The sequence below is a fragment of the Muscardinus avellanarius genome (genome assembly GCF_963383645.1).
Source record: "Muscardinus avellanarius genome assembly, chromosome: 6".
Taxonomy (NCBI): domain Eukaryota; kingdom Metazoa; phylum Chordata; class Mammalia; order Rodentia; family Gliridae; genus Muscardinus; species Muscardinus avellanarius.
This window is the reverse complement of record NC_137791.1, coordinates 57,011,468-57,036,883: the sequence shown is the minus strand read 5'-3', so window position 1 is coordinate 57,036,883 and position 25,416 is coordinate 57,011,468. Positions and strand designations below refer to the sequence as shown.

Here is a 25,416-nt window from a genome sequence, read left to right as displayed (position 1 = left end):
GTGCTCTTCTTTATGGCATAATATGTGTGTTTATTTCATTGTGTCTTCATCCATTCATCTGCTGTCAAACACATGGTGGGTTTCAAAATTTGGCTATTGTGAATTGCGCTGCTATAAACATGGATTTGCATGTTCTTACTATAGTGCTCTAACTTTAACTCTAGGTATGGGATAGCTGGGTCACAGACTCACCTCCATAGTGGTTGTACTAATATACAATCCTGTCAGTAGTATATATAAATTCTGTTTATAAGCTACCCAATCTCTTATATTTTGATGAGGAATTTTGACTTTATCTCACAAGTACCTTTAACATTCTAAGCAGGGGTATAAGTGAGATGAGATGAGACCTGAATTTTAGGGGGATTGCATTTGTAGTCACACGGACTAAGAATAGGAATGGAGAAAAGACTTAAGCCATGGAGATTACATGGGAGGTATCTACGATAGCTCTGATTTATATCAAGAAGACAGAAGCAAGAGCTGAGTGTACAACTCAGCTGCATCAGAGTCCGTATCCATGAGACTCAGAAATGCATTCGATGGGAGTGGTATTGACATCTGCCACAAAACAGAATTCTGTAAAACGCAGAGATGTAAAGAAGGTCTGAAAATATAACATGAGTTTCGGTGGTACCTCTCATACATGAGAAAGTTACTCAGTCTAGACTTCTGACAGGCTCTGGCAGAGCTCACTTACAAAGGGCTCTGCAGGGCTGCAGGCTCCATCCCTCTTTGGGATCATGTGCACATTAGCACATCAAAGAATCTGAGAAACTACAATGAAGTAAACCCTGTCCATTTGTCAAAAATATTTTCTCCCACTTATTTGGTTATGCAACCCTTTTATTGTGAGACATTTTTAACCTCTTCTTGAACACAAATACTCTGGAAATACACACAATTTGGAAAATAATGCTGTGTCCCATTGCATTAGTTCCAAAATAAATAGAGAAACTTGACCTGGGTAGTTTCTATTTCCAGCAGAAACAATACTCAACATTGTCTTAACAAATTGGCAGAATCAACTCAAAAAAGAAATACATTGGTTCTCTTGTAACCTAATTACTAACAGATTTAAAAAAATCAGAAACTGTTGAAAGTAGCATGAATTCACATGCCTTAAAGAAAACTACCCAGTGCCTTGGAAAAAAAACTAAAATGATATTCTAGTGATTTCAGAAGAATATGAGGCTTAATGCAGAAATCAGTTTTTACTGGGGATTTTGACTATGGATTATTTTGTTGTTGTCGTTCATACTAGGAATTGAACCTAGGGACATTCTGTCTCCAAGTGACACCCAAAGACCTTCATGTTTTTTTTTTTTTTTTTATTCTTGAAGCATGGTTTTGCTAAGTTGTTGAGGCTCTTGCTAAGTTGCTAAGGCTGGCCTGGAACCTGCAATCCTTCTGTCTCAGCTTCCAAAGTACTAGGATTCCAAGTTGCACAGCTTGACCAGGGTTCTTTGATTCTAGATGTGCCCTAGTTCTAAGCTTCCTTGTATTCCCATCACCTTCTGAAACCCAAGACTGTATGCAGTGACTCACATGCGATGCGCACATAGGCCTTCCGGCTCTTTGTGGTGCCTGCTGAGCTCCAGGCCACACACTGGCACCAGTAGTCTTCGGGCCCGAAGAGTTCTTCCACTTGCTGTCGCGAAATCTCAATGCTCACTTCTCGGACAATGAGGCCTGACAAGATAAAGAAAGGTTCAAAGTCAAGAGAGGAGTTGTTCTAGGAAATAGGAAACACCATATTTTTCTTCCAGTGAGCCTTCTTGCTGCCATAGGTCAGGAGCCAGATATTGGCTCTCATCTCCTCTGATTGTGGGCTCTGGTTACTTAACAACTTTTTCATTCTCCTATTTTCTATTTCAAATCTTCTGGATTCGTCTCAAAATGAAAGTGGAATAATCAATCACTCCAAAACATAATGTCTTTCTCCACACAGCTTGCTAATATTCATCTCTTGCTTGTATTCCCTCTATATATTCAAATACAAACCTGGATTTCACAGTCTTTAAAAGAGTCTATTTCAATTCTATAGGTGTTGCTAAGATGTCCAGGTACTGTACAAACTCTAAAAATATTTATATAAAATGTCAAAAAACTTGTATCTATAATCATTGTGGTAATAATTTAATAATTAAACAATTTTAACAGTTGTGCTTCAATTATAATGGCACTTCATTTTTCTTGAAATAAATACTAGCCTCACTTAACAAACCTCTAGTATCTTGTCTAAAGAATATATGGCTTTAAGGTTGTCCTGCATAATATTTTGAAAGCCCAAATGTTTCTATGTAATTATAATGTAACTCAAATCCTGTTAAAGTGCTTGCTTCCATTCAAAATGCTGAAATAATTGAAATTTATTTCACAGCATTATGTAATCCTGGATAACAAAAATGAACTAAGAACCTAGGATTATCATTTCAGGGGTATTTATCTTGCGGTATCAAGGCTGTTGCCTAGATTTATTCTGCAATATGCCTCTTTGCATTGACCAAGAGGGATTATCTGTATAACTGATGTGGGCAACTGCCAGTTCTCCTGGAGACTGAATGTGTACATTAACAGAATGCAGAGTCCATTGAGAAAACTAATGAAACACATAGTAGGAGAATTTGTTTGTAGCCTAGCATGAACACAATAACAATGATTTAAAAAGTTTCATTGCTATATTTACTTCATATCCTTTATTCATTAAATCTTTACTATCAATTCTATAAAGATACTGCACACTAAGTGCTTGTGATTCTATTTAGTGAAACAGTCATTAGTCATCATCCTCAATGAACTTATATTATTGTGAAGAGGACTCATATTAAAATGGGTTATATAATTTATTATTTAAGATTAGTTATGTTCAAGGCTACAAAGGAGATGTATAGAGATTAAATAATAATCTAGCATGAAGGATCAATCCATGAATTACTTTGATTAAGCTATATGGTGATAGGGACAGGACATAAAGGAAGAAATAAGAAAGAAAATTAGGGGACTGAGAACCTAGGAGAAGACCACTGGGTGCTGACATGAAGAATAGAGCATGAGGAAACTAGAAAAATATAAAGCGTTCATTGATGCAGTCCTGTGGTCCAGTGGTTCTCAAATGTGGCTCCCAGAATGGTTTCATCAGCATCACCTGAGGGTGTTTGGAAATACAAATGTTCAGGCCTTACTCTAGATTAATTGAATAGAAAAGTTTTGAGGTGAAACCCAGCAATCTGTGGCCTTTAAAAATTTACCAAATAATTCTGACGTATATTAAGTTTAAGAAACACTATTTGTATATAGTACTCATGGTTTCAAACTTTTTCTTGAGAGCCATGGAAATCATTTATATGTTTTAAGCAAGTAGAAAACATGATCATATGAAGACTAAATTAATACACATATATATGATATATATGTTATAAATACTTGTGTATACAAATATATGTATATGTATATATATTCAATTCCTTAAAATTATGATACATATAAGATATAAAATATATGTGTGCATATATATACACATGTGTGCATGTGTACATGTATATATATGTGGGTATATATGTGTATATGTGTGTCTATTCAATTTTTTAGAGTTTAACAAGTTTCAAAAGTTATAATTTTTAAGATATTTAATAATGGGTGACAGGACAGAGTGTGTCTTTTGGAAACCCTCCAATAGGGTATTCCAGAATTTTCCCTAACATGTAAAAATGTTTTAATGGGTAAAAGTACTCAAGGCAATTAACAACCACCCAGTAGGAGTAGGTGATGTCCTGCCGGGGGATGAACAATCTTTTTTGTCAATAGCTGATGGGCCTGAGTCATGAAAGCTACTAGCCCTTTAGGGCCACTAAAGACCCTCTGAATTTATTGAAGCCCAGAAAAGTGGGTTTCATAATCCCCAGGACAAGATCCTGTAAGGGACAACTCTGTTGTAAAAAGTTTACTAAGTATATTTAAAATTATTTTAAGGTTTTGAAAATTAGGATTGCCTTTATGTTTATGTAACAAATCAAAGAAGACTTCTCAAGCAACCCCTCACCCCTCTATGAAAATAAGACTAGTATATTATTTCAGCAAATGTCCAACTAATTCACGAGTCTTCAAAACAAATATCCCAAGCTGTTAGCAAGTGGCACTGATATTCCCCCTCTTTCCTGACCCCTGCTTAGTCCCTCTGTTTTCCTTGTCTTACTGTAATTTTTCTCAGTACTCCAATGTTTAGAAATCTTTGTCTGTGGAAAGATGGAGCATGAGCTTCTCTCCTCACCCTCATTTCCTTCTCTTTTTTTCCTCCTCTCCGGTGTTAATGCTTTTGCCTGTTTTATTTGTTTATACATTCCCTTCTCATGCAGAAACTCAGTGACTGGAAACAAAACTCTTCCTTTAAGGTCTTTGCAGGAAATTTACAGTTAGCAAAGGACTGATCAACCTACAGTGTATATTTCCTTCAAACTATAATGGCTCTTTTCTAAAATTCAGGGCAGCATCAAATGGGCTCAGGATATTAAAACCACATACAAATATTTTGTGTCCCAAGATGATAACCTCAGGTTCCATTCCTCCTGTTTTACTTAAAGCAATTACAGGAAACCTAATTAAACGCTAGTAGAACTTCACTAGGTCCACTGTATCCTTTAGCCCAAATAGGCTCATAGATGTTTCTACTGACCACAAACCTGAAGCCTTTTAAGAAGCCACAGACTGACTCTCTTGCTACACAAGCTATTCACAGTATGAATGTTCTGAATTGTGTGGTTCAGGCTCCCTGTGGGTGCTGGAGTCAAGCACACACCGATTTTTGTTTTCAGCTTCATAGACACCCCATTCAGGAGGAGGTAGACTAAATTACATTTGTATACAGTTGTTTTGCCACATGTCCCAAAGTTTACATTTTAACTTTAAGTCAACAACACAAGCACAAGGATGGCAGCATGGAGCATCTAAACATCTACAGCTCAGAATTCTCTAGAATCAGCTGTATTATTCAGACTCTGAGCTACAATAATTCCATGACATAGTTTCATTATGACAGGTAAGTTCATTACCTATGACATTTTGCTCATCAAACCACAGACTAGTGGTTTGGGTAAAAGCAGATAATACCTTTTCTCTTTGAAAGTAAAAATCTAAATCTGCTTGAAGTCCTGAGATGGAAAAAGCAGGCTTCCTTGAAATTTGAAATGCCAACAGCATTACTTCCAAAGCAGGCTGCTTTGAAGAGCATTTGGGAACTTGAAATTGGTTTCAGATTACTTAAGGGTGGGGGAAATACTGCGGTCTACAGGATTTACGCAAATATAAATGTGTAGTTTCTATCACATCTGATAACATCAAAGATTTCTCATCACCGTGCTTGCTTTAATAGGGGCATCTCAAAGATGCATACTGTTTGAAGTTTGCAGTGATTTGCTTTCATAATAAGATTTATTGTGGTTTGGAAGCCAGAGTGCAAGAAAGTAATTAGCATGCTATATCAAAAATTCTTATAATGAGTATGAGCAAGTACTTGTTAAACAGGGAGTTTCAAATGAATATAGAAATACAGATGTAAATACACCCTTCTGATGACTTATGAGTATATATATACATGCATGTATATATAACACTTACAAATATATATCCACATATATAAATATGGCAGTAAAACCAGTAAATAACATTAATTTTTTTATCTTTAGCATAACTTTAATTTCATAATAGTTATCAGGCACAGAAAAATAGTATTTTTCTAGGATACTATTATAAAATGATCACAAATACATGCCACTGCATAATTCTTTGGAAGAATGTCCATATCCCCACAGTAATCTAATCTGTAGTGCTATCAAATAAGTAGTTATCAAACATCTATAGTAATGTCAGATATTATATTAAATTTCAGAAATATAATGATGGATCAAACACTGCTTAGCCTGAAGCTTTGTGTTTATTTTTGTAGAAGTATCTAATATAGCATCTTAAACATTATTTAGAAGGTGGCCATCAATCTATACCTTCTAATACTCCATAAGCGTCTAACTTAAAAACATCCCACGCCAATATTAGATTTAGGAATTATGTATATCTGAGCTGTATTTCTCACTCCTCCCAGTGACTTTATCTTTACTGTGGAAAAAGGGAGTTTTTTTTTTTTTTGCAGGCTCAGGAACCTGCTTTTTCCAGTAATCTCTCTGATAGGAGAAGAGCTATAGAACTCTGTCATATCTCATTATTGGACATTCATATTTAGAACAGGAGTTGGTGGGAAATGTACAAAGTTGCAGGTAGGAATGTTCTGGAATATATTACAACATTTTATTGAATTAGTGTTGTCTCTTTTCCTGTTTTCACTCAGAGGCTAATCCTATTAGCCTTCACTAATATGATCTAAAATATGAAACATATCAGTTTTAGATGTCTTAATGTAAATTAAATCATGAAATACTCTGTCATCATGTAAAAGTATATCATGCCATAAAAACTTCATAGTTATTTAGCAACCAAAAATTTTCACTGTAAGAACCCAAATATGATATCTTGAAAGGCAGGACTTCAAACTCAAGGCAAGCTTATGTTACACAAAGTCACTTGAGAATCTCTAAACTGCAGCAAGCAAGAAAGATACTGTAAACACATAATTTATCAACTCTCTCTGAAAAATTTTCCTCAAATTTTAATGTAATATTTAATGTGACAGGTTAATTTATCTAAATTTGTTTTGTGAAATTGGAAGTAGATACTGGTATATTCGCTTTATGATGACTTTCTCAAAGTTACTATCATTGTGATCAGGAGGATTTTAAGAAGCAGTCTACAAACACTGAATCATGAACAAATAGAAAATCTGAACAGATAAATAATTTGATTTAAAGTCCTTCCATCAAAGAAAATCCCAGGACCTTGTGGCTTCATTGTTGACTTCTAATAAACATTTAAAGAACTAATAACATTCCTTCTAGAACACTTCCAAAAAATTGAAGATGAGGGAATACTTTCATATCCATTTTGTGAAACCCGCATTATCCTCATGCCAAAAAGACAAAGACGCTGAAAGTAGAGGCCAGTAATCCTGATGAACTTAGATGTAAGAAGTCCTCTGCAAAATATCAGCACACTAAATTAAACAGCCCATTGAGAGAATCATTCACCAAAGCCAAGTAGGATTTATCCCTAGAATGGAAGTATGAATGGCTCAACATATGCGAATCAATCAGCATGATACATCATGTTAATAGAATGATGGGCAAGTAACGTACGATCATCAAAATAGATACAGAAAACGAATCTGACAAAATTCAGTGTTCTTTCATGATAAAATATCTCAAGTTAGGTATAGAGGGAATGGATCTCAACATAGTAAAGACCATATGGGACAAACCTACATCTAACATCACACTCAATGCTCAAAAAAAATTGAAAAGCTTTTCCTCTAAGGTCTGGAACAAGAGAGGGATGCTCACTTTCACCAGAGGATGGGAGAAAATATTTGTAAACTATTTTTACAAATGGAACTCAAACAACTCAATAGAAAGAAAATAAATAACTTCTTTAAAAAATAAGTAAAGTACCTGAATAGACTTTTCTAAAAAAAAAAAAAAAGACATAACATGACCAATTATATTAAAATTTTTGCGGCTGGGAGTGGTGGCACACACTTGTAATCCCAGCATTTGGGAGGCAGAAATTGGATGATTGCAGTTCATGGACAGCCTCAGCTAATTAGCGGCCCTTCGCAATTCAGTGAGACCCTGTTTCAAAAAATAAAAAAGGAGCCAGGCATGGTGGCGCACGCTGGGCTTGTAATCCAAGTATTCAGGAAGCTGAGACAGGAGGATTGCAGTTCGCGACAGCCTCAGCTACTTAGTGAGGCCTTCCTCAAGTTAGTGAGACCCTGTTTCAAAATAAAGAATAAAAAATAGAGCAGGGGGTGTAGCTCAGAGATGTAATACCCCTGGGTTCTATTCTCAGACCTGCAAAATAAATAAACAAACAAACAAACAAATAAATAGAGGTGGGGCTTGGTGGAACATGCTTGTAATCCCAGCATTTGGAAGGCTGAGACTGGAGGATTGCGGTTCACAAACAGCCTCAGCTACTTAGTGAGGCTCTCTGCAACTTAGTGAGACCCTGACTCAAAATAAAGAATAAAAAAAATAGAGTTAGGGGTGTAGCTCAGAGGTAGAATGAATGCCCCTAGGTTCCATCCCTAGTACGGCAGGAAATATATATATATATATATATATATATATATATATATATATATATATGTAATTGTAAATAAAAAAGACTAAAAAAAATAGGGCTGGGAGTGTAACTCAGAGGTAGAATGCCCGTGGGTTCCATCCCCAGGACCTCAAAAAAATTCTCAACATCACTAATTGTATTAAATTATATTCATATTAAAATCAAAATATATTACCTCACAACCATTAGAATGGCTATTATAAAAATGACAAAATATAAATGTTGGCTAGGATGTGGATAAAAGCCTCATACTCTGTTGGTGGGAATGTAAATTATTACAGTCATTGTGTGAAACATTGTGGAGATTTCTCAAAGAATTAAAACTAGAACTACCGTATGATGCAGATACCTCACTTCTGGGCCTAGATGTAAAAAATATGAAGTCAGTATATCAAAGCGATGCCTTCACTCCTGTATTCATTGCCTCATTAGTCATAATAGCTAATTTAGGTGTCTGCCAGGGATAAATTGATAAAGAAAATCGGATGCATATATACACAATGATACTTACTATTTGGCCTTTGTGACAGCATGGATAAACTCGGAGGACATTGTGCTAAGTGGAATAAGCCAGGCACAGAACCACAAATATTGCATGATATTTCAGATGGAATCTAGAGTCAAACTTACTGAAGCAGAGAGTAGAATGTTGAGTACCAAGAACTGGGCTAAGGGATAACGGAAAAGACATTGGCCAAAGGACACAAAATTTTAAATAAGGAAGAATAAATTCAAGAGAACTACTGTCCAAAGGGGTTACTCAAAATTTTAGATAAGGAAGAATTAGTTCAAGACAACTATTGTCCAAAGTGGTGACTACAGTTAATAACAATGTATTGTCTACTTGAAAATTGCTAGGAGAATATACTTTACATATTCTTTTCATACAAACAAAAACATATGTGATGTAACATGTATGCCAATTACTTTGATTTAAGCCCTCTACAATGTATACACATTTGAAAATATGCACACCATAAACTTATTTGATTTTTATTTGACAATTAAACCTTTATAAAGGATGGATTTACTCAAAGGTTTCAGAATAACATGATTAAGAATAACTGGTTCAAGAGATTTACCTGGAAACATTCCATACCTAGGTTACTGGCTTGATTTCTTTTTATGGTCATAGTTTTAGTTATTTGGTTCAGTTTGGTAGGACCACACATTTCAAATAAAGATGTGTGGTTTTTGTATATTTTGTCTAGAAACAAAAAGAGTATTTATTGAATTGTGAATTTGGGTTAGAGAAGTCTTTCTACTGCTTCTAGATGGCTTTGTGACAACTATGCACAGTTTCTCCAACAGAAACCTAAAATTTTAAATATAGTATTAAATGGAATGACAAATGATTCTTATCAAGCACTTACAGCTTTGTTTTCCATTTTCTTTTATGGTAGTATCAGTTTTATTTTTTATTTATTTTTTTATTTTTTGCAGGTCTGGGGATGGAACCCAAGGACATTCGACCTCTGAGCTGTACCTCCTGCCTTATTTTTATTCTTTATTTTGAAACAGGGTCTCACTAAGTTGCAGAGGGACTCACTAAGTAGCTGAGGCTGTCTGCAAACCGTGATCCTCTGGTCTCAGCCTCTGAAATGTTGGGATTACAAGCATGCACCACCACCACCAACTAGGTTTTGGCTTTTATAGGAGAATCAATCTTCCTATTTTCATTTGACTTCCCGAATATCATCACACTTAAAGCTGCAAAAAAACTTTCCTGAGATCAAAATGGGAACCAAAATACTTTCCCTAAGCTCTGCCTGTGTGTTAGGGTTCTTCAGATAACAAAGAAGCAGGTTTATAAAAACATTATGGCGATTAGTTTAATTTGGAAGGGCACAAAGCATATTCCTCTGAGTTGGCAAACAGAACATTATTCTAAATATCTTTCGTAAAAGGTCAAACCTCTTACATGTATTTAATGTATACGCCAACATTTTTCTTTTGAGTGCAATTCTTATTATGACCTAACTATGATCACATGCATTTCTTGGTTTCCTACATTTTATTAATAATTTTATTAACATTTTAAGGATTCCTGTCAATAAGTGCGGGTAATGTGTTCACAGAAAACTTGTTAATGCTATTTTTATGAATAATAAACTTTCCAATTACTCTTGCCTGGTCATTGAGCAGATATTTATTGAACAAGCATTCTTTTCTGTGCTTGGGACACAGTGGTAAAGAATGCAGATTGGGTCTCTGTCTTTCTCTGGGTTACAGTCCATCATGGAGGTAATACTTGAGCACTTTGTGCAGAGTGATAGCTTCCAAGGGAGCTTTAGACCTGAATCACTTAAGGGTCTCCTTCCATTAAAAGTTTACTACCTCTAAGACTAGAGAAAAAATAGGTGTGCATTGAATATAGGGATTCTTTTTTTTTTTTTTTCGGATCTGGGGATGAAACCCAGGGGTATTTGACCTCCGAGCTACATCCCCTGCCCTATATTTTATTCTTTATTTTGAAACCGGGTCTCACTGAGTTGCAGAGGGCCTCACTAAGTAGCTGAGGCTGTCCACGAACCACGATCCTCTGGTCTCAGCCTCCCAAATGCTGAGATTACAAGTGTGCGCCACCACGCCTGGCTTAAATATAGGGATTCTGTCATGAGCAGTTGGTATTCATTAGTAAACTAACCAGCAAAAATATTTGTCCATCAAATGTATGTTGAATGAACAGGTTGTATATAGCTACAATATAAAGGAAAGTGTTAAATCTCAAATACAAATTTTAATTGTAACTCAGAAGAATTATGGTAACTAGTTAATTTGCATAATATATCAGGAATTAATATTATCCGATGAATAATACAAGGAAGGAGCAGAGGTCAGAATTTAAACTGTTTAGCATAGTCAGTTTGTACAGAAATAAGAATTTAGATAGACCCACTTTACCTGATTTCAATGTTTCTATTATTTTTACTACATTAATATTACTCAAACTGTTCTTCAAATAAGATTCCATGGCCAAACACCTTTGCAATTTCATTTATTTATTTATTTATATTGCGGGTCTACGGATGGAACCCAGGAGCATTCTACCTCTGAACTACACCCTCTACCCTATATTTTTATTCTTTATTTTGAAACCAGGTCTCACTAAAGTAGCTGAGGTTGTCCGCGAACCGCAATTCTCCGGTCTCAGCCTCCCAAATGCTGGGATTACAAGCGTGAGCCACCACACACGGCTTGCAATTTCTTTTAAATATACTATTTTCTCAGAAACTAAGAGTGCCCATTAGCATACCAGTGGCATTGGTCTGAAATTCTGGCATAATTTCTCTGTAGTATGGATTAGCACTACTTCCCACAAATTTATTATATCATAAAATCCTACAGAAAACAGATACAGAGCTCCAGCTCACTGTGGTTTTCAACGTGATTTTGTTAAGCATTCTCTATGTCGATCTATTTACAGTCACTCACAGTTGAGAAAATTCTGAAAACCCCATGAAGAAAGCGATAGTAATGTAGCATTAGACAGAGATCGGGTGATCCAAGGGGAAGTGATATATTTGAGATTTACACTGAGACATGATTTGGGTTTAAGGATTTAGAAAGGAATCTAAGACACTTCAGGAAGAAAAAGTGTAATGACGTACAAAAGCAGATTAAATGCAAAACCAAACCAAACATGAAACACTACAGGGGGGAACAGTTTACATGGATTAAGTCAGAAATAAACTATTGAATTAAAAAGAGATTCATGGAGAATCCTGAATGACAGCTAGAGAACTTTGTTGTCTAGAGAGAGAGACTGTGAAAATTATAAATTGGTGAAATGACATTTTTAAAAATTATGTATGCATCAGGATGATTAACCTGTCCTAACTAGTAAGCAAGCCTGATTTGACTTAAAAAGAATCTTAATAATTTTAGTTTTAATTATTAGCACAAAATTGTTTCAGATCTAGGTTCTTATATCAGTCATTAATCATAAGTATTAAGAGAAATATTTTTGATAGCCTTCTGAAAACATCTTCTGTCAGTGTAAACAAGATATATGTGTCCAGAGTAACAAATATCTATATTGTTGTGCTCTCATTTTGCACTAACTCCAATGACTTGAAAACAAGCATTAAGAACAACCACCTCTGAGTGACAGCCACCTGTGATAACTCACACAGTGTATTCTATTGAAGACCTATTTTTTTCTCCTCAAAGTAATGTGTTTCAAATTCCTAATGAAGGTTCTCATACCAAAATATAAAGGCTTATATTTTAACAAATTCAATTCACCCAATTCACTTATTATTAAAACTGGAAGATGGAAAAACATCCTCTAACACACAGCAATGCAGTGATTTACTTAGATTAAAAAACAAATTCTTACTTTGTTTTAGTATATGATGTTTGGCAAATCTCTGTGTGTGTGTGTGAGTGTGTGTTACTGAGGATGGAACCCAGGGGCAGTCTACCTCTAAACTATACCCCAAGCCCTGCTTTTTATTCTTTATTCCAAAACAGGGTCTCACTGAGTTGCAAAGGGCCTTGCTAAGTACCTGAGGCTGGCCATGAATTATGATCCTCCTTTCTCAGCCTCCTGAATGCTGGGATTACAAGGTATGCCACATGCCTGGCTTTTTGGCAAATCTTAAATTCATTAAGCATTTTTTTTAACTTACAAAACAGGCAAAAGTTTTTCTTTCTTTCATTGTTTTTTGTCTTTCTAGGTTGTGAGAACAGAAATGAAATTATATTACAAAAGTGTTTTGAATCTGTAAAATGCCTTTTAAGTATACGGTTATTATTTTGAAAGTAAACCTACATTCTAGTCACAAAATTATCATCTAAAGTAATCAAAAGACCCAGGGGATGAGAGGAGCCCTATGGATTGCAAGTTACATTAAGCACATACTCAAGTAAGAAAGACATGTCTGGTGTTAAAAATTTTCAGTGGGGTTTGGTGAGGCAGGTCTGGGTAGGAACTTTAGTTGTTCAGGGCAGTGCAGATGATACTAGATTAGTTAAAATGGAGCTTGAATACCAGATATAAGTTTAAGATATTTGACTTTAAGTTTCTCGCCCTTCAGCAAAGTCATCTGAGATTTTACTAATCTCCTGATCTCTGCAGCATATTGAAATGTGGATAGGGTGGATCTACCTTGGCATGGTGATAGGAGAGGATAAAGCTAACTTATGTTGGTAACCAGAATGCTAGCATAGTTCTTTTGTTTGGCTTTCCTTCTGGTCCTGTCATTAATACAGGTAAGGCTGGGACGCTCAGCAATTGGATAGATACTATTAATTAAGCTAGTTCTAATTTTGAACAAAATAAACAAACATCAATATTTATTTATGTATTTATTTATTTTTTATTTTGGTGATACTGGGGGTGGAACCCAGAGGCTTCCTACCTCCGGGCTATACTCCCAGACCTATTTTATATTTTATTTGGAATCAAGGTCTCACTAAGTTGCTGAGAGCCTCACTGAGTAGCTGAGGCTGGCTTCCAACCTGTGCGATCCTCCTGTCTCAGCCTCCCAAGCACAGGGATTACAAGTGTGTGCCACCGCACCCAGCCAAATGTCAATATTTAAATGATGGTGTAAAATGGATGAATACAGTCATCTCTTCTAGAGTCTTTCTTCACTTTCCAAAGAGAATATGAACTCCATCAGGCTGGAGACTGTTTTCTGTTACATGCTGTTGCCAAAGACTAGAATAATTCCCAGTACATATTATAGACATACAGTAAATGCCTGTTGAATTGATAAAATGATTTTCCCCATGATGTTATTACATGCTTATTTAAAATATATCTGTGATTGTGTGCAATTATTGTAGAGAAAAAGAAACTTTCAGTTATGACAGGTGTTGGATGTTCTACCCTATTTAGAATGACATCATTAAAGACGACTTTAACCTGAATGTTGAACATGTTGGCTTTTAACACTAAAAATGGGGGGAAAGTGCAGCTAGCATCTTTTTAAAGTGTTACACTTTAGGTCTGAAATATCCCTCAAAAGTTGGTGTGGTGAAAGCTTGGTTCTCGTGCAGCATGGTTCTGAGGTGGGCTTTGAGAAAGTGGCTGGATTATAAGTGCTCTCACCTCAACAGTGGTTGGTCCATTTGTGATGGATTTGAAATGGATTAATCTACTGATCACTGAATAAACTATCAGGAGGTGGGACCTATGTGGAAGAACTGGGTTGGAGGGGTCCTGAAAGGTTTTATATTGTTCTCAACCCCTTCTCTGCTCTTTGTCCTCTGCTTCCTGTCTGCCAGGAGCTGAGCAGCCTCTTCTGCCCTCCCCTTCTGACATGATGCTCTGCCTCACCTCAGGCCCAGAGCGATGTTTCTGGCTGACCACAAATGGAATCCTCTGGAATCATGAGTTAAAATTAATTTTTCCTCCTCTAAGTTGCTCTTATCAGGTATTTTACTCATAGTCACGCAAAGCTAACACATAGAGCTTCCAAAATCATCTATAAGAGCTGAGTAAATACAGATAAAGCACCAATAAAAGATTTTTCTGTCTTAGAAAATAACTATTATATGTAAAAATGACTCATTAATGTACAAGAAGAAAGAACATTTTAACTTGTGGAATTCCAAGTCAAGATGAAAGATAATAGCATTTCATATTTTTTAAGCCAGAAACATGGGTTTTAAACTTAGGCTAAAACATCAGTTTTCAAATATAACTTTTTATGTGTATTGAGAGATAACTATATGTTCAGGTATCCCCCAAATATTTCTATATATTCCTGATTTCCTTTTCTCAAATCATTTTTAAACAAATCTAGAAGGAGGTAATTTAATAAAAACAATATGATCAAGACCAAATCATTTTCGAAATTTTTTTTTTTTTTGGTGGTACTGGGGTTCCTGGAAGCCCTCCTTCCTCCGGGCTACACTCCCAGACCTATTTTATATTTTTGAAACAGGGTCTCTTATGCCAGCACGGCTGGCTTCGAACCTGCGTGATCCTCCTGTCTCCGCCTCCCAAGCGCGGGGATTACAAGCGTGCGCCACCACGCCCGGCATAAAATTTTTCTTTTTTTAGTAAATAAAATATTCTTTTCTGCTGATTCTGGTACATATATTTAGACTTCCCATATATTTAGTTCTTTTATAAAGATAAATATTGTGTAGAATTATCAAAGACAATGCTTCTACAAATATGCCAATAAAATATTAATTATCCCCTCTGAAATTGATTTGATGGTATGGTCTTTAGAAAAGGATCTGGTTGAAATTCTGAGTCTTCCTATAACTAACCTACTAAATGTACAATACTTTTAACTAAATGTATGGTCTTGGGAAAACTTTGCTCTATTGAATCTAATTTTCCTCAAAAGAACAATAAAATTAAGATTCTTAACTCAATGTGTTGTTGTAAAAATTAATAAAAGGCAATACATGTAAAATTTTAGCAGGGTAAGCCCATAATGTGAGTTAGCTAATATGATTTTAGAAGATAGAATAGTTTATGCTATGCTGTGTCCTAAATAACTACCCTAGTTTTTCAACATCACAAAAAGTCTTCCAAAACCATCCATGTCCACATCTGAGTATGTGCCTAATATATTATAGGTCTGTTCATATCTCCAGGCAAGGTTTTGTTCTGCTTCCTTACTTGAAGAAATATATCCCCTTCAAAGGATACCTAACTTTCCTAATTTTATCAACATCACAAAGTATCCAGGAAAGCTGTCCTACATTAGCTTTCTTAGTGATCTATCCTCCCAACATGGCTTTGAGAGTTTCTAAGAGAGAACAGAGAACTCACACTTGCTCTTAATGTCTTAATGAGGAATGGAAGTATAATTTTAACCCACAGCCTGTTGTCAAGAAATGATCACTTTATCCAGGTGAACTTCAAGGAGGCTGAGAATTACAATATTCCTATATGCCCAAGAAGACGAGAACAGGATATTGGTAAGCAGTAGATATTCTATTACAATATAATTGATAACACTACTTAAGGAAAGATAAGGAGCAATTTTTAAGAAATCAAAATGACACTGAAACACTAATATTAGATATTCATTAGGTATTCATTAGATCAGACTTAACTTTAAATTATTGATTTCTGTGGTACAAAATCTTTATTGAATATATTACATGTAGAAAAACAGTCTTAGAATAAAAGGAAGAAAATCTTAGTTTGGGCCCTAGTTTGGCTACTACCATAGTAACCTTGGGCACGGCCCTAGATTTCTCATTTTCTTCAACTTTACAGTGATAGGAAAAATAGACATGATTTTCATAGTATGTTTCAGAGGAATGCAGCAAGATCACAAGAAATCTTTAAAAGAAACTAGTGTTATAGAGAGATTGCATGACAAAGACTATCAGCTCCTCAGATCTTCACATGAGTAAAACTTGTCCACATTTTCTAGCTTGCTTAGTTTCATATGTGGCCACAAAGCAATGCTAGTCAGCGGGATGTGAGAGAAAGGCATGTGCACCTTTGCTTAGCCAAGCTTTTGATGAAGCCAGTGGGTCCTGTTGAATTTATTCTGTTGGTTAGATGCAGAAGAGAAGAGAGAGAGAGAGAGAGAGAGAGAGAGAGAGAGAGAGAGAGAGAGAGAGAGAGAGAGAGATAGGTACTGAGACTTCAGAGGAGAGTAGAGCCACAAGTTGAAAGGAGCATAGGTCCATTCCTGATTAGGAGAAACAATGCTATTTCAACCAAGGATGTCTCCCTGGGACAGTTATGTAAACAGTTCTCTATTACCTTTATGTCATTTTATCTTGGGCAGGGAGTGATTAAATGTTATTGCAGTTTACATAATACAGATTAAAATGATATATACTATAATATGCTTGGCACACAGTAGATTTTCAAGAAACGCCCATTGGATAAATGGACAAAGAAAATATTTTAAGCCCCATAATACGTTGGAAGAATACTTTGACCATGATTCAATGCTTAGGTACAAATTATTAAAATTAAAAATTGATGTCATCTAGTTAAGTACACAGAGAAGAGCCATATTAACCCTGAGAGTTTTAAAATTTCTAATTGTTTAACTTTAATATCATGTGCCAAATGTTATAAAATTCAGAGGAATTTACTTGTCATATAATATTACCTTCAAAATGTTATATTTGCAATAATTTCAGAACACCATTTTCACCACAAATTTTAAACGGTGTAAAATACTAGGTCATAGTGTTTAATTACCATTATCAAGTATTTAATTACTATTTTTATTTTTGGTAGTCAAACAAGTTTTGATATTTTTGCAAGAGATAAATAGGCTTAAACCTGAGACAACAAAAGAGTGATACCTGGTTCTGAGTATTGTTTTAATATTCACAGTCTTCCTATCCATTCCACTGCAGAATCATAAAGAAAAAGAAAAATGATTGTTTCCCACCATGACACTGATTTTCTGAGCTATTTATGTAACTGTATAATATTGCCAACAAAACAAACAGCTTCAATCATATGTCTGTTCATACCTCCAGGCAAAGTTTTGTTCTCCTTCTTTCTTTTACAGGAAACGTATTCCCTTCAAACGACACGTGCTTCAGTAGATGAACAGTTTCCATGGGGGAATGTGAAAGCAAACTATTTAACATGTGCAGCAAGAGTCATGAGGAGTGCATCACAGTAAATAATATTTTGCAGTGATACACTAATAAAGATTATGACATTTTCACGATTATCTATGTTTTTAGTAAAGGGAAATTAATGGACAGAAACATTCTGTCTTAAAAATACATAAAAAATGCTGACAAATAAAACGGGGTTCCAGCTTAAGATGAATACATTACATAGACAGTGTACCTATCAACCTATCTCTGTGTACATTTATAAACATATTATCCACCTATTATTTTCTTTGTGCCTCAAGTTGGAATACACTTACTGCATATCCTATTAGAACCCTATTTAGTTGCATTTCTTCCAGATTCCACTTTATGCACTGTTGAGTAAATCAATGCTTAATAAATGTCTTTGGAAATGTGCTTAGATATATATAATGAACTGCTGAATCTAACCATGAATGTATATCAAACATACATTTTCATTCTTGGGATCCTAAAAATAATCTCACCTATCATTTGCATATATGGGGAAAATAAATAGTTATAGAGCAATTCTATAAAAGGAGCCCAGTTTGTTACTCTTGAATGAATGCATTAGAGACAAACTGTTTTTATAATTGTTCAAAAAATTCTACCACAAAGAAAATACCAAATGAGAATAGATAGTCAGTCTTTCTGTCCTGTGTGCTTTCTGTCACAGCTCTATGGGCCTGGGGTGTGGGCCCAGTCCCATAGCAGACAAAACCGCAAGCCTGAGGATTTCAACTCTCTTGCTCCTCCCTCTCACAACTACGGTGTGAGCTGATCACGAGTATGATTTTAATTCACAGCAAGATGGTCTGATGAGCAGACTGGGAGGTGGAAATATAGATCAAGTGCAGATAGAAATATGTTCCTCTTGAAAAATACAAACAAGACGTTTAGGTCATAATGTACAGGGAACATATCTATTGAAAGATGAGAAGATTTTTTTTATTCTTTCTCAATTTTAGTCAGTGTCTCTTTAGATTTCACTCCAACTTTGTTTCATAATCCAGTATTGGTTCAAATCTGCATCTATAACAGTATGTTTAAATAATATAGATTTTATATACCATACACATATCTTGTATCATGAGTTCATCCCTCCCCAAGCTTCTTGCTATTCAGTAGGTTTTTAGGTTTGTTTAAAAAAAAAAAAAACAAATCTATCGTATGTGATCCCTTAGCAATACTTTGATGAATCATCTCTATTAAAAGTGAAGAGAAATCTGGATTCCCAAGAAGAGAAGTAATATTGGAGAATGGCTATCATTGCATAGATTCCTAATGGAAAATCCACTGCTTAAAAAATTTTAGAATACAAATACCGAAGTAAAAAAAAAGTTCAACTAAAATTTAGAAGGTAAAGGGGCTACAGAAAATCTCGCCAAAGGTCCGTGTTTTACATAAAGCTGCAGTTGGGACTCCACAAAGGAAATCTCTGCACTTTTTATTTCTGGTTCAGAGGATTTACATGCTCTTTCTAATGATCTGGGCCTTCAGTACTGGGTAATGTCTCCCAGTCCCCAGCTTAATGCTCATGCAAAATTGAAGCACTTTGGAGGCAGTTTAGTAGCTGCAGATGAATCTCAATGTGCAGGAAAAGGCATAATGGCTGTTTAGCACTTGCTAGGAGAAGCTGAGGAAATCAGGGGGAAAAATCTATTGAACTCAAGCCATCTGGGAAGCCAACTGAGAGCGGCTGCATTAACAACGTGTTTACATTCTCATTGTGTTGCTAGGCCAAGCAAAAATAAATGTGTGTGTGTGTGTGTGTGTGTGTGTGTGTGTGTGTGTGTGTGCATGTGTATGTGTGTAGAGGAAATTATAAAGTGCAGCTCTTTGTATTGGCTAGTCTGGTTTGGCTCTGGCAACTATGTGGGAAAAAATTTGCATGGAAAATGTGGCCACAAAAGTTCTCAGGTCTGCGTGATGGCTGTTGCAGTGTAGGGCTTGGCAAGGAGGCTGTGGGTGTGTGGAAATGGGTGCCACACAGAGCCTGGCTGAGCACTTCTTTGCCTGTCTCTGGCTCAGAGTACAGCATGGCAGATTGGGGGAAGCTTCAGAAAGCTGGGCCAGAGCACTAGGGAATGCTTTCATTGCCGCTTACATTTATGGTTAACTCAGAAACACTGAACAAATGGGAAAGAGCAGGAGGTCCATGCCTTCACTCTTAACCCCCACCACTTCTACTCATTGTCGACACCATCGTTTCCCTTCTGCATAGTCCTACTAAGGGTCTTTTTCTTGCTAGATGCTTAGAGATTGCAATGGGCTAAACGGGGGCTCTCCTAACAGATCTGTGCATGCGTGACTTGCTTGAATCAGTTGACGTTACTTTTGGTGGTTGAAAGTCTTTGTGGAAGTCATCAAGTTAAGGATTTTGAGATGAGAAGACTATCCTATGTCATCCAGGTGAGCCCTAAGTCCAGCAACAAGTGTCTTTGTGAAAGACCCACAAAGAAGATAGGCAGAGGAGAAAGTGATGTGAACAGGGAGGCGGAGAGAGGAGCTTTGGGGCCACCAGCCCAGGAAAGCAGGCATTGCCACCAGGAGCTGAGAGAGACATGGAACGGGATTTACCCTGGAGTCATGGAGGGAGAGAGTGTGTGTCTCAGCTGGACTGCAGACTTCTAGCCCCCATCCCTGTGAGAAAGAAAAAAAAGCTCCATGGTTTCAAGCCACCAAATCTGTGCTAATTTATTGTGGCAGGCCTAGGAAACAAAACTGGGGACTAAGAACATTTACTTGTCTGTCTCCACCATGGAAGAGTGGCCTCAAGAATCTGACAGAGCATAAAGGAGAGGACAAGCTGCCTGACCCCTGCCCTGACGCGCGCTCTCTCTCTCTCTCTCTCTCTCTCTCTCTCTCTCTCTCTCTCTCTCTCTCTCTCTCCCTTTCTCCACTGCTATCCCTCAGTGTGAGCAGTTTAATAGGCAGAGGAGGAGAAAAGATATTGAGGAAAGCAGTGGCTTTATCCCATGAAACTCTACGTCACAGAACTACCAAGGTTTTGGGGGAGGAGGGCCCAAATTTATTTGTTCTCAGGAGGAAAACCCAAGAAAATGGTAAAATATGCTTTTCTCCATTTCATCCTTTCTTGTCTCTTCTCCTCCCTCTTGATGGGGTTCTCCTTTAGTGCAGTCATCAGGATTTCGCTATGCCTCTACTCACGGCACCAAGCCAAGACCCTGGGGCCAGCGTTTGTAGAGTGTCTAGGTGCTCCCTCTATCCCATGCTTACACAACATATAATGTCTCACTCCTGTTCTGGTTTTTAGTTCAGTTGTATGTTAGCATTCCTAGAGAGCTTAAAACAAACAAACCAACAGACAAACAAACAAACACACAGGCAGACAGACAGACAGAAAGATAGACAAAGGAAAAGCTATCCTCTGTTTCCAATTAAAGCATTATCTTAGGTGTTTGCAAACATCTCCCCTGGTGATTGTCAAGTGCTGCCAGGGCTGACAGCTCCAAACCTAATAGTTGCTGGTTGCTCTTGCCTTCAGGTTCTGGGAAATTTCTTCCAAAACAGATTTTTTTAATCAGGTTAAACTTTCGATGAAATTAGGAATGAGTCCAAGACTTTTCTAATCGGAATTGCTTTTCATTGCTAGATGTTATACTTCCTACATGCTGTGCTTACTTTTTTGCCAGATACCCTGCTATCTGGCTAACTCTAGCTCTCCTGTTATACATGCTGGCTTTCTATTTCCAAATGTGCTTTTCAGAGAATCTGGCAAGAATGGATATTTCAACAGGCCTCCGGAGAGAGGGGTCTGGAAATCACTAGCTAAGGGATGACTCAGGATTGATGGGATGTTGGGGAGAAGATGAAAGGATCCAGGGATGATCACATCCTCTTCCCTCAAGTTTTAGAATGTTAGTATTCATCGATTGTGGAGTTTTTAAACTAAAACAATTTTCTATTATCTTTTCAAAGATGCAAAAATACCTTGGAGTTAAGAGAGGGGAAACAGTATCAGGATTTTTGAGCAAATAATGAAGAGAATAATGGGTACTAAAATTTAGTGATACAGAAACTCAAAGTAAATGGATGACAATTTGGGACATCACAGAAAAAGAGGGAAAACAGCTTGGATCATTTTTTACCAAATTTGTTTATATATAACAAAATATTTAAATTTGGGGTGAAGAGCTCTTTATGAAGCTGACTCTAATTGAAGCTGAAATTATTTCTTAAGGCAACTTCCTTAAACATGATGCTTAATCTGTTTCACATTACAATTTATAACTCTGTTAAATATGTTCTTTCCTATGAAAATAACCCTTTCTTATATTTTATCCAAGGGTTAGATAAAAAATACAGCTTTTAACAATTGTGTTATTCTCACTTTGAAGTGGGCATTTTAAAACTCTAAGCCACAGCATATGCGTGGTTGCTGGGTACATGGCATAGTTGCCATGGTAACACAGTCACTAGTGTTGCTCTGAAATATCCTGTGTAAGTATCAAGTTATATAGATAAAGAATGTCCTTGGACACCTGCTTCTTATTGTAGCCTCTGTGTGAGCCAGAGGGTAGTAGGACTTGATTTTCTCTTTTTTCCCCTGAATTTTGGGTAAATTCAGAGAAAAATATACACAAATATGTACTTGCATATTCACTTATATTCATGTTATTAACAAAATTGTATTAATCAGTGCTTTCATTTTAACTGTGGAGAAAAAAGAGAAATAAAATATTACAAATAAATTTACCCTAAGTGTTAATTGGAAAGGAAAGGTTTCTTTGTGCTCATTACATTAAAACTCTTGTATATAATTGTAGAAAATCTGTGTTTTCCCCTAATAAGGCACAGCTTGCTAAAATTACAACAAAAGGTGCCATATTTTCTTGTCTTTCCCTGCAATCATTCAATCATGTTCTATGTCGTATCTACTCAATAAGTACATACTACTAAACTTTTCTGTATAGTATAGATTTCAAACATTAAAAATATTCCCTATGGACTACAATTAAAGTAAAATTACATAGTTATCTGCAAATATAGTATAGCAAGGTTGTTTTTTCATATGTGCAGTCTATAATATTGATATTTACAAATATTGAATTACCAAAAATGAATGAACAACAGAGATTTGATAATGCAATGGATCAGAAACAAAAGGAACCCAAGTGTGTAGTCGAAAAAATTTCAAGCACTTTCGTTTAGAAAATTAGGGAAAGAATGGGAATTTAAAAATCAGGGTTATGTATAAAAAATGTGCCCAAATCACTCAGATAGCATGAGAATAATCTTCATGACTATATGGACGTAAAGATACCAGCTAAAATCCAAGTTTTAAACTTCTCATCTAAGTGTGATTTGTAATGGCAGCTGAGATTATGTTTGCCATGTTCACACAGGTATTTAAAGACTTTGAGTCAATGTGAAGTAAGAATCCATCAGTTGTGAACACTGACAAATGAAGACTAAGCAATAGCGTATAATTCCACTAATCGACCTGGCAGCTACTCTCTTGTGAAGTCATCAGGCTGACTCTTTGGGAAAGCCTTCTTGTACTACATGGATCCTTAGCAAATTTTTATTTTTATTTACTTAGCGCTGAGGCCAACCTCATAGTGAAAAGAAAAGTTGTTCGTTTCTGGCATTGAAATAAGTACTTCTGAGAAGGAAATCAAATAAATAATTGATTTTTATTTCAGAACCATTTATCTGTATTGGCAGACAACTGTATTGCAGATTTAAAACTCTAGTCTTACAAAGTCAATATGCTCGCTGACAAAAATAAAAACTTATGGAATAAAGTCAGAGTTTCCAAATCATATGCATCGTTTACTAAAATTTAAACAAAACCCATGTGACTTTCTTTTGAAAATGTTCACTCTGTTAGTGAGAAATGAATTTGAGATAATTGCATTACATGGAGAATAACGAATGGTATGATATGTACATTGCATGCAGAAAATAACTCTTTTTTTGCACACAATTAAGCTACCTTAATGTATTTCTCAAGTTGCCTGTTTGTGAAATCTTTTCAATAAACACACCATCAGTACATTTCAATAAGTTTAAGTCACTCAGATTTAGTAGGATGAGTAGCTATAATATCACAAAACAAGCTTGCATCGATCATTTCCTGTGCTTAGTGCTTTGTGTTATAAATTTTGGAAAAGGCAATTCTGTATATGATGCCTACCATGTCACTCCAGTGTAATTGAAGAGATAGAAATTATATATACATTACATATACTAGACATAGTTCTATGAACAGATGTGTGTATCCGAATGAGTCCTTCATAAATAACATTTATAAAAATCATGATTATGATAGATTACTTTTGTACTTCAAATTATTGAATATTAATACATTCGGATGGATTAGCCTTATATAAAATTATTAGACTAATAACTGTATACATATACAATTAGCATATCTGAGTATGATCAAAATGGAAGTGGAGAAATAAGGGTGTTTATGACTTGGGGTTTTTATAGAAAGATTTATCTGTGACATTGCATTTGAGATAATTCTTTAAAAATAAGTAGGATTTAAGATAGAGGTGGGGATGAGGAAAGTATGGTATGAAGGACAATTTATTCAGTATATATTTATTTAGCACCTCTTTCATATCCAACACTAAGTTAAGCATGAAAACGAGAACAGGGAAAAAGACATAATTGTTGGTCTCATGGCGCATACTCTTTAGCTTACAATGTTTTAGGCTGAAGAGAAGAGATAAACTGGAGAAAAATATGTGATAACTGTTTCTTTCATGCATCAAAGATTAATAAGAGGATAGAATGTAAAATTCCATGTGACAAAATTAAGTCCACAGTCAAGATAACAGAATACCAGTTATATTTATTTTAATGAAGAGCATGCCAATATTTCATTAAGTATAACTAAATGGCTACTATAATTCTCATAAATTAAAATTTCTATGATTCTAAGACACAGTATAAAGACATAGTGTATGCATCATTTAATAAAATTTACACAAATCTTCTCTAATTTCTCTTGAAAATATATAAGCAGAACTTCTGAATCTTCTCCTCATTTGATAGTAAGTTCTCATAGTATTTTAATAGTAGAACTGTGAAAAACAGTTCAGTTGCCTAAAACTACAGAAGGATTTTCTACAGCAGAACTTTCCTAAGACTTTCACATGCTGATATGCATATGTGAGGGTTTATATGTTTATGTCCCCATATACATCTGTTGAAATCCTAGTTTTCTAGATGATGATAGTAGAAGGTGAGACTTTAGAAGATGATTAAATTTTGAAGGTTGCCCTCATTAATGAATTAGTGCATAAGGCAAGAGATGACCCATTTGTCCCCTTACATGATATGATGGTGTAGAGAGAAGGCATTATGTCTGAGGGATCAGCCCTCACCAGACACCTAATCTTCCAGCAACTGGATTGTGAGCTTTCAATCTTAAGATTCACAGAGAACAATTTTTCATTGCTATAAACTAGTTTCTTAAAGTCTGCCCAAACAGATTAAGAAAATTTAATATACTTAATTATAAATTACAGGTATTAGCTATTATTTTGAAAATTATTTGACCACAAAGCTTTTGTTCCCTTGTTTTCCAAAATAACATCTATTAAAAACTTATAAGACATTGGTCATTCATTGAACACAGACAAAAGGAGAAATTCAGCTGGCCTGTCATAT

At 35.7% G+C, this 25,416-nt stretch overlaps 1 protein-coding gene across 2 annotated transcripts in view; it reads right to left on the bottom strand.

The window, feature by feature from the left end:
• Positions 1-25,416, bottom strand: part of UNC5C (unc-5 netrin receptor C) — a gene marked incomplete at both ends in the record, with an annotated part of 397,912 nt that overhangs the window by 126,065 nt on the left and 246,431 nt on the right. For both annotated transcript variants that reach the window (XM_080697547.1, XM_080697548.1), the window contains one exon: positions 1,549-1,692. In XM_080697547.1, coding sequence (XP_080553673.1) covers positions 1,549-1,692 — 144 coding nt within the window. The remainder of the gene's footprint in view (positions 1-1,548; positions 1,693-25,416) is intronic.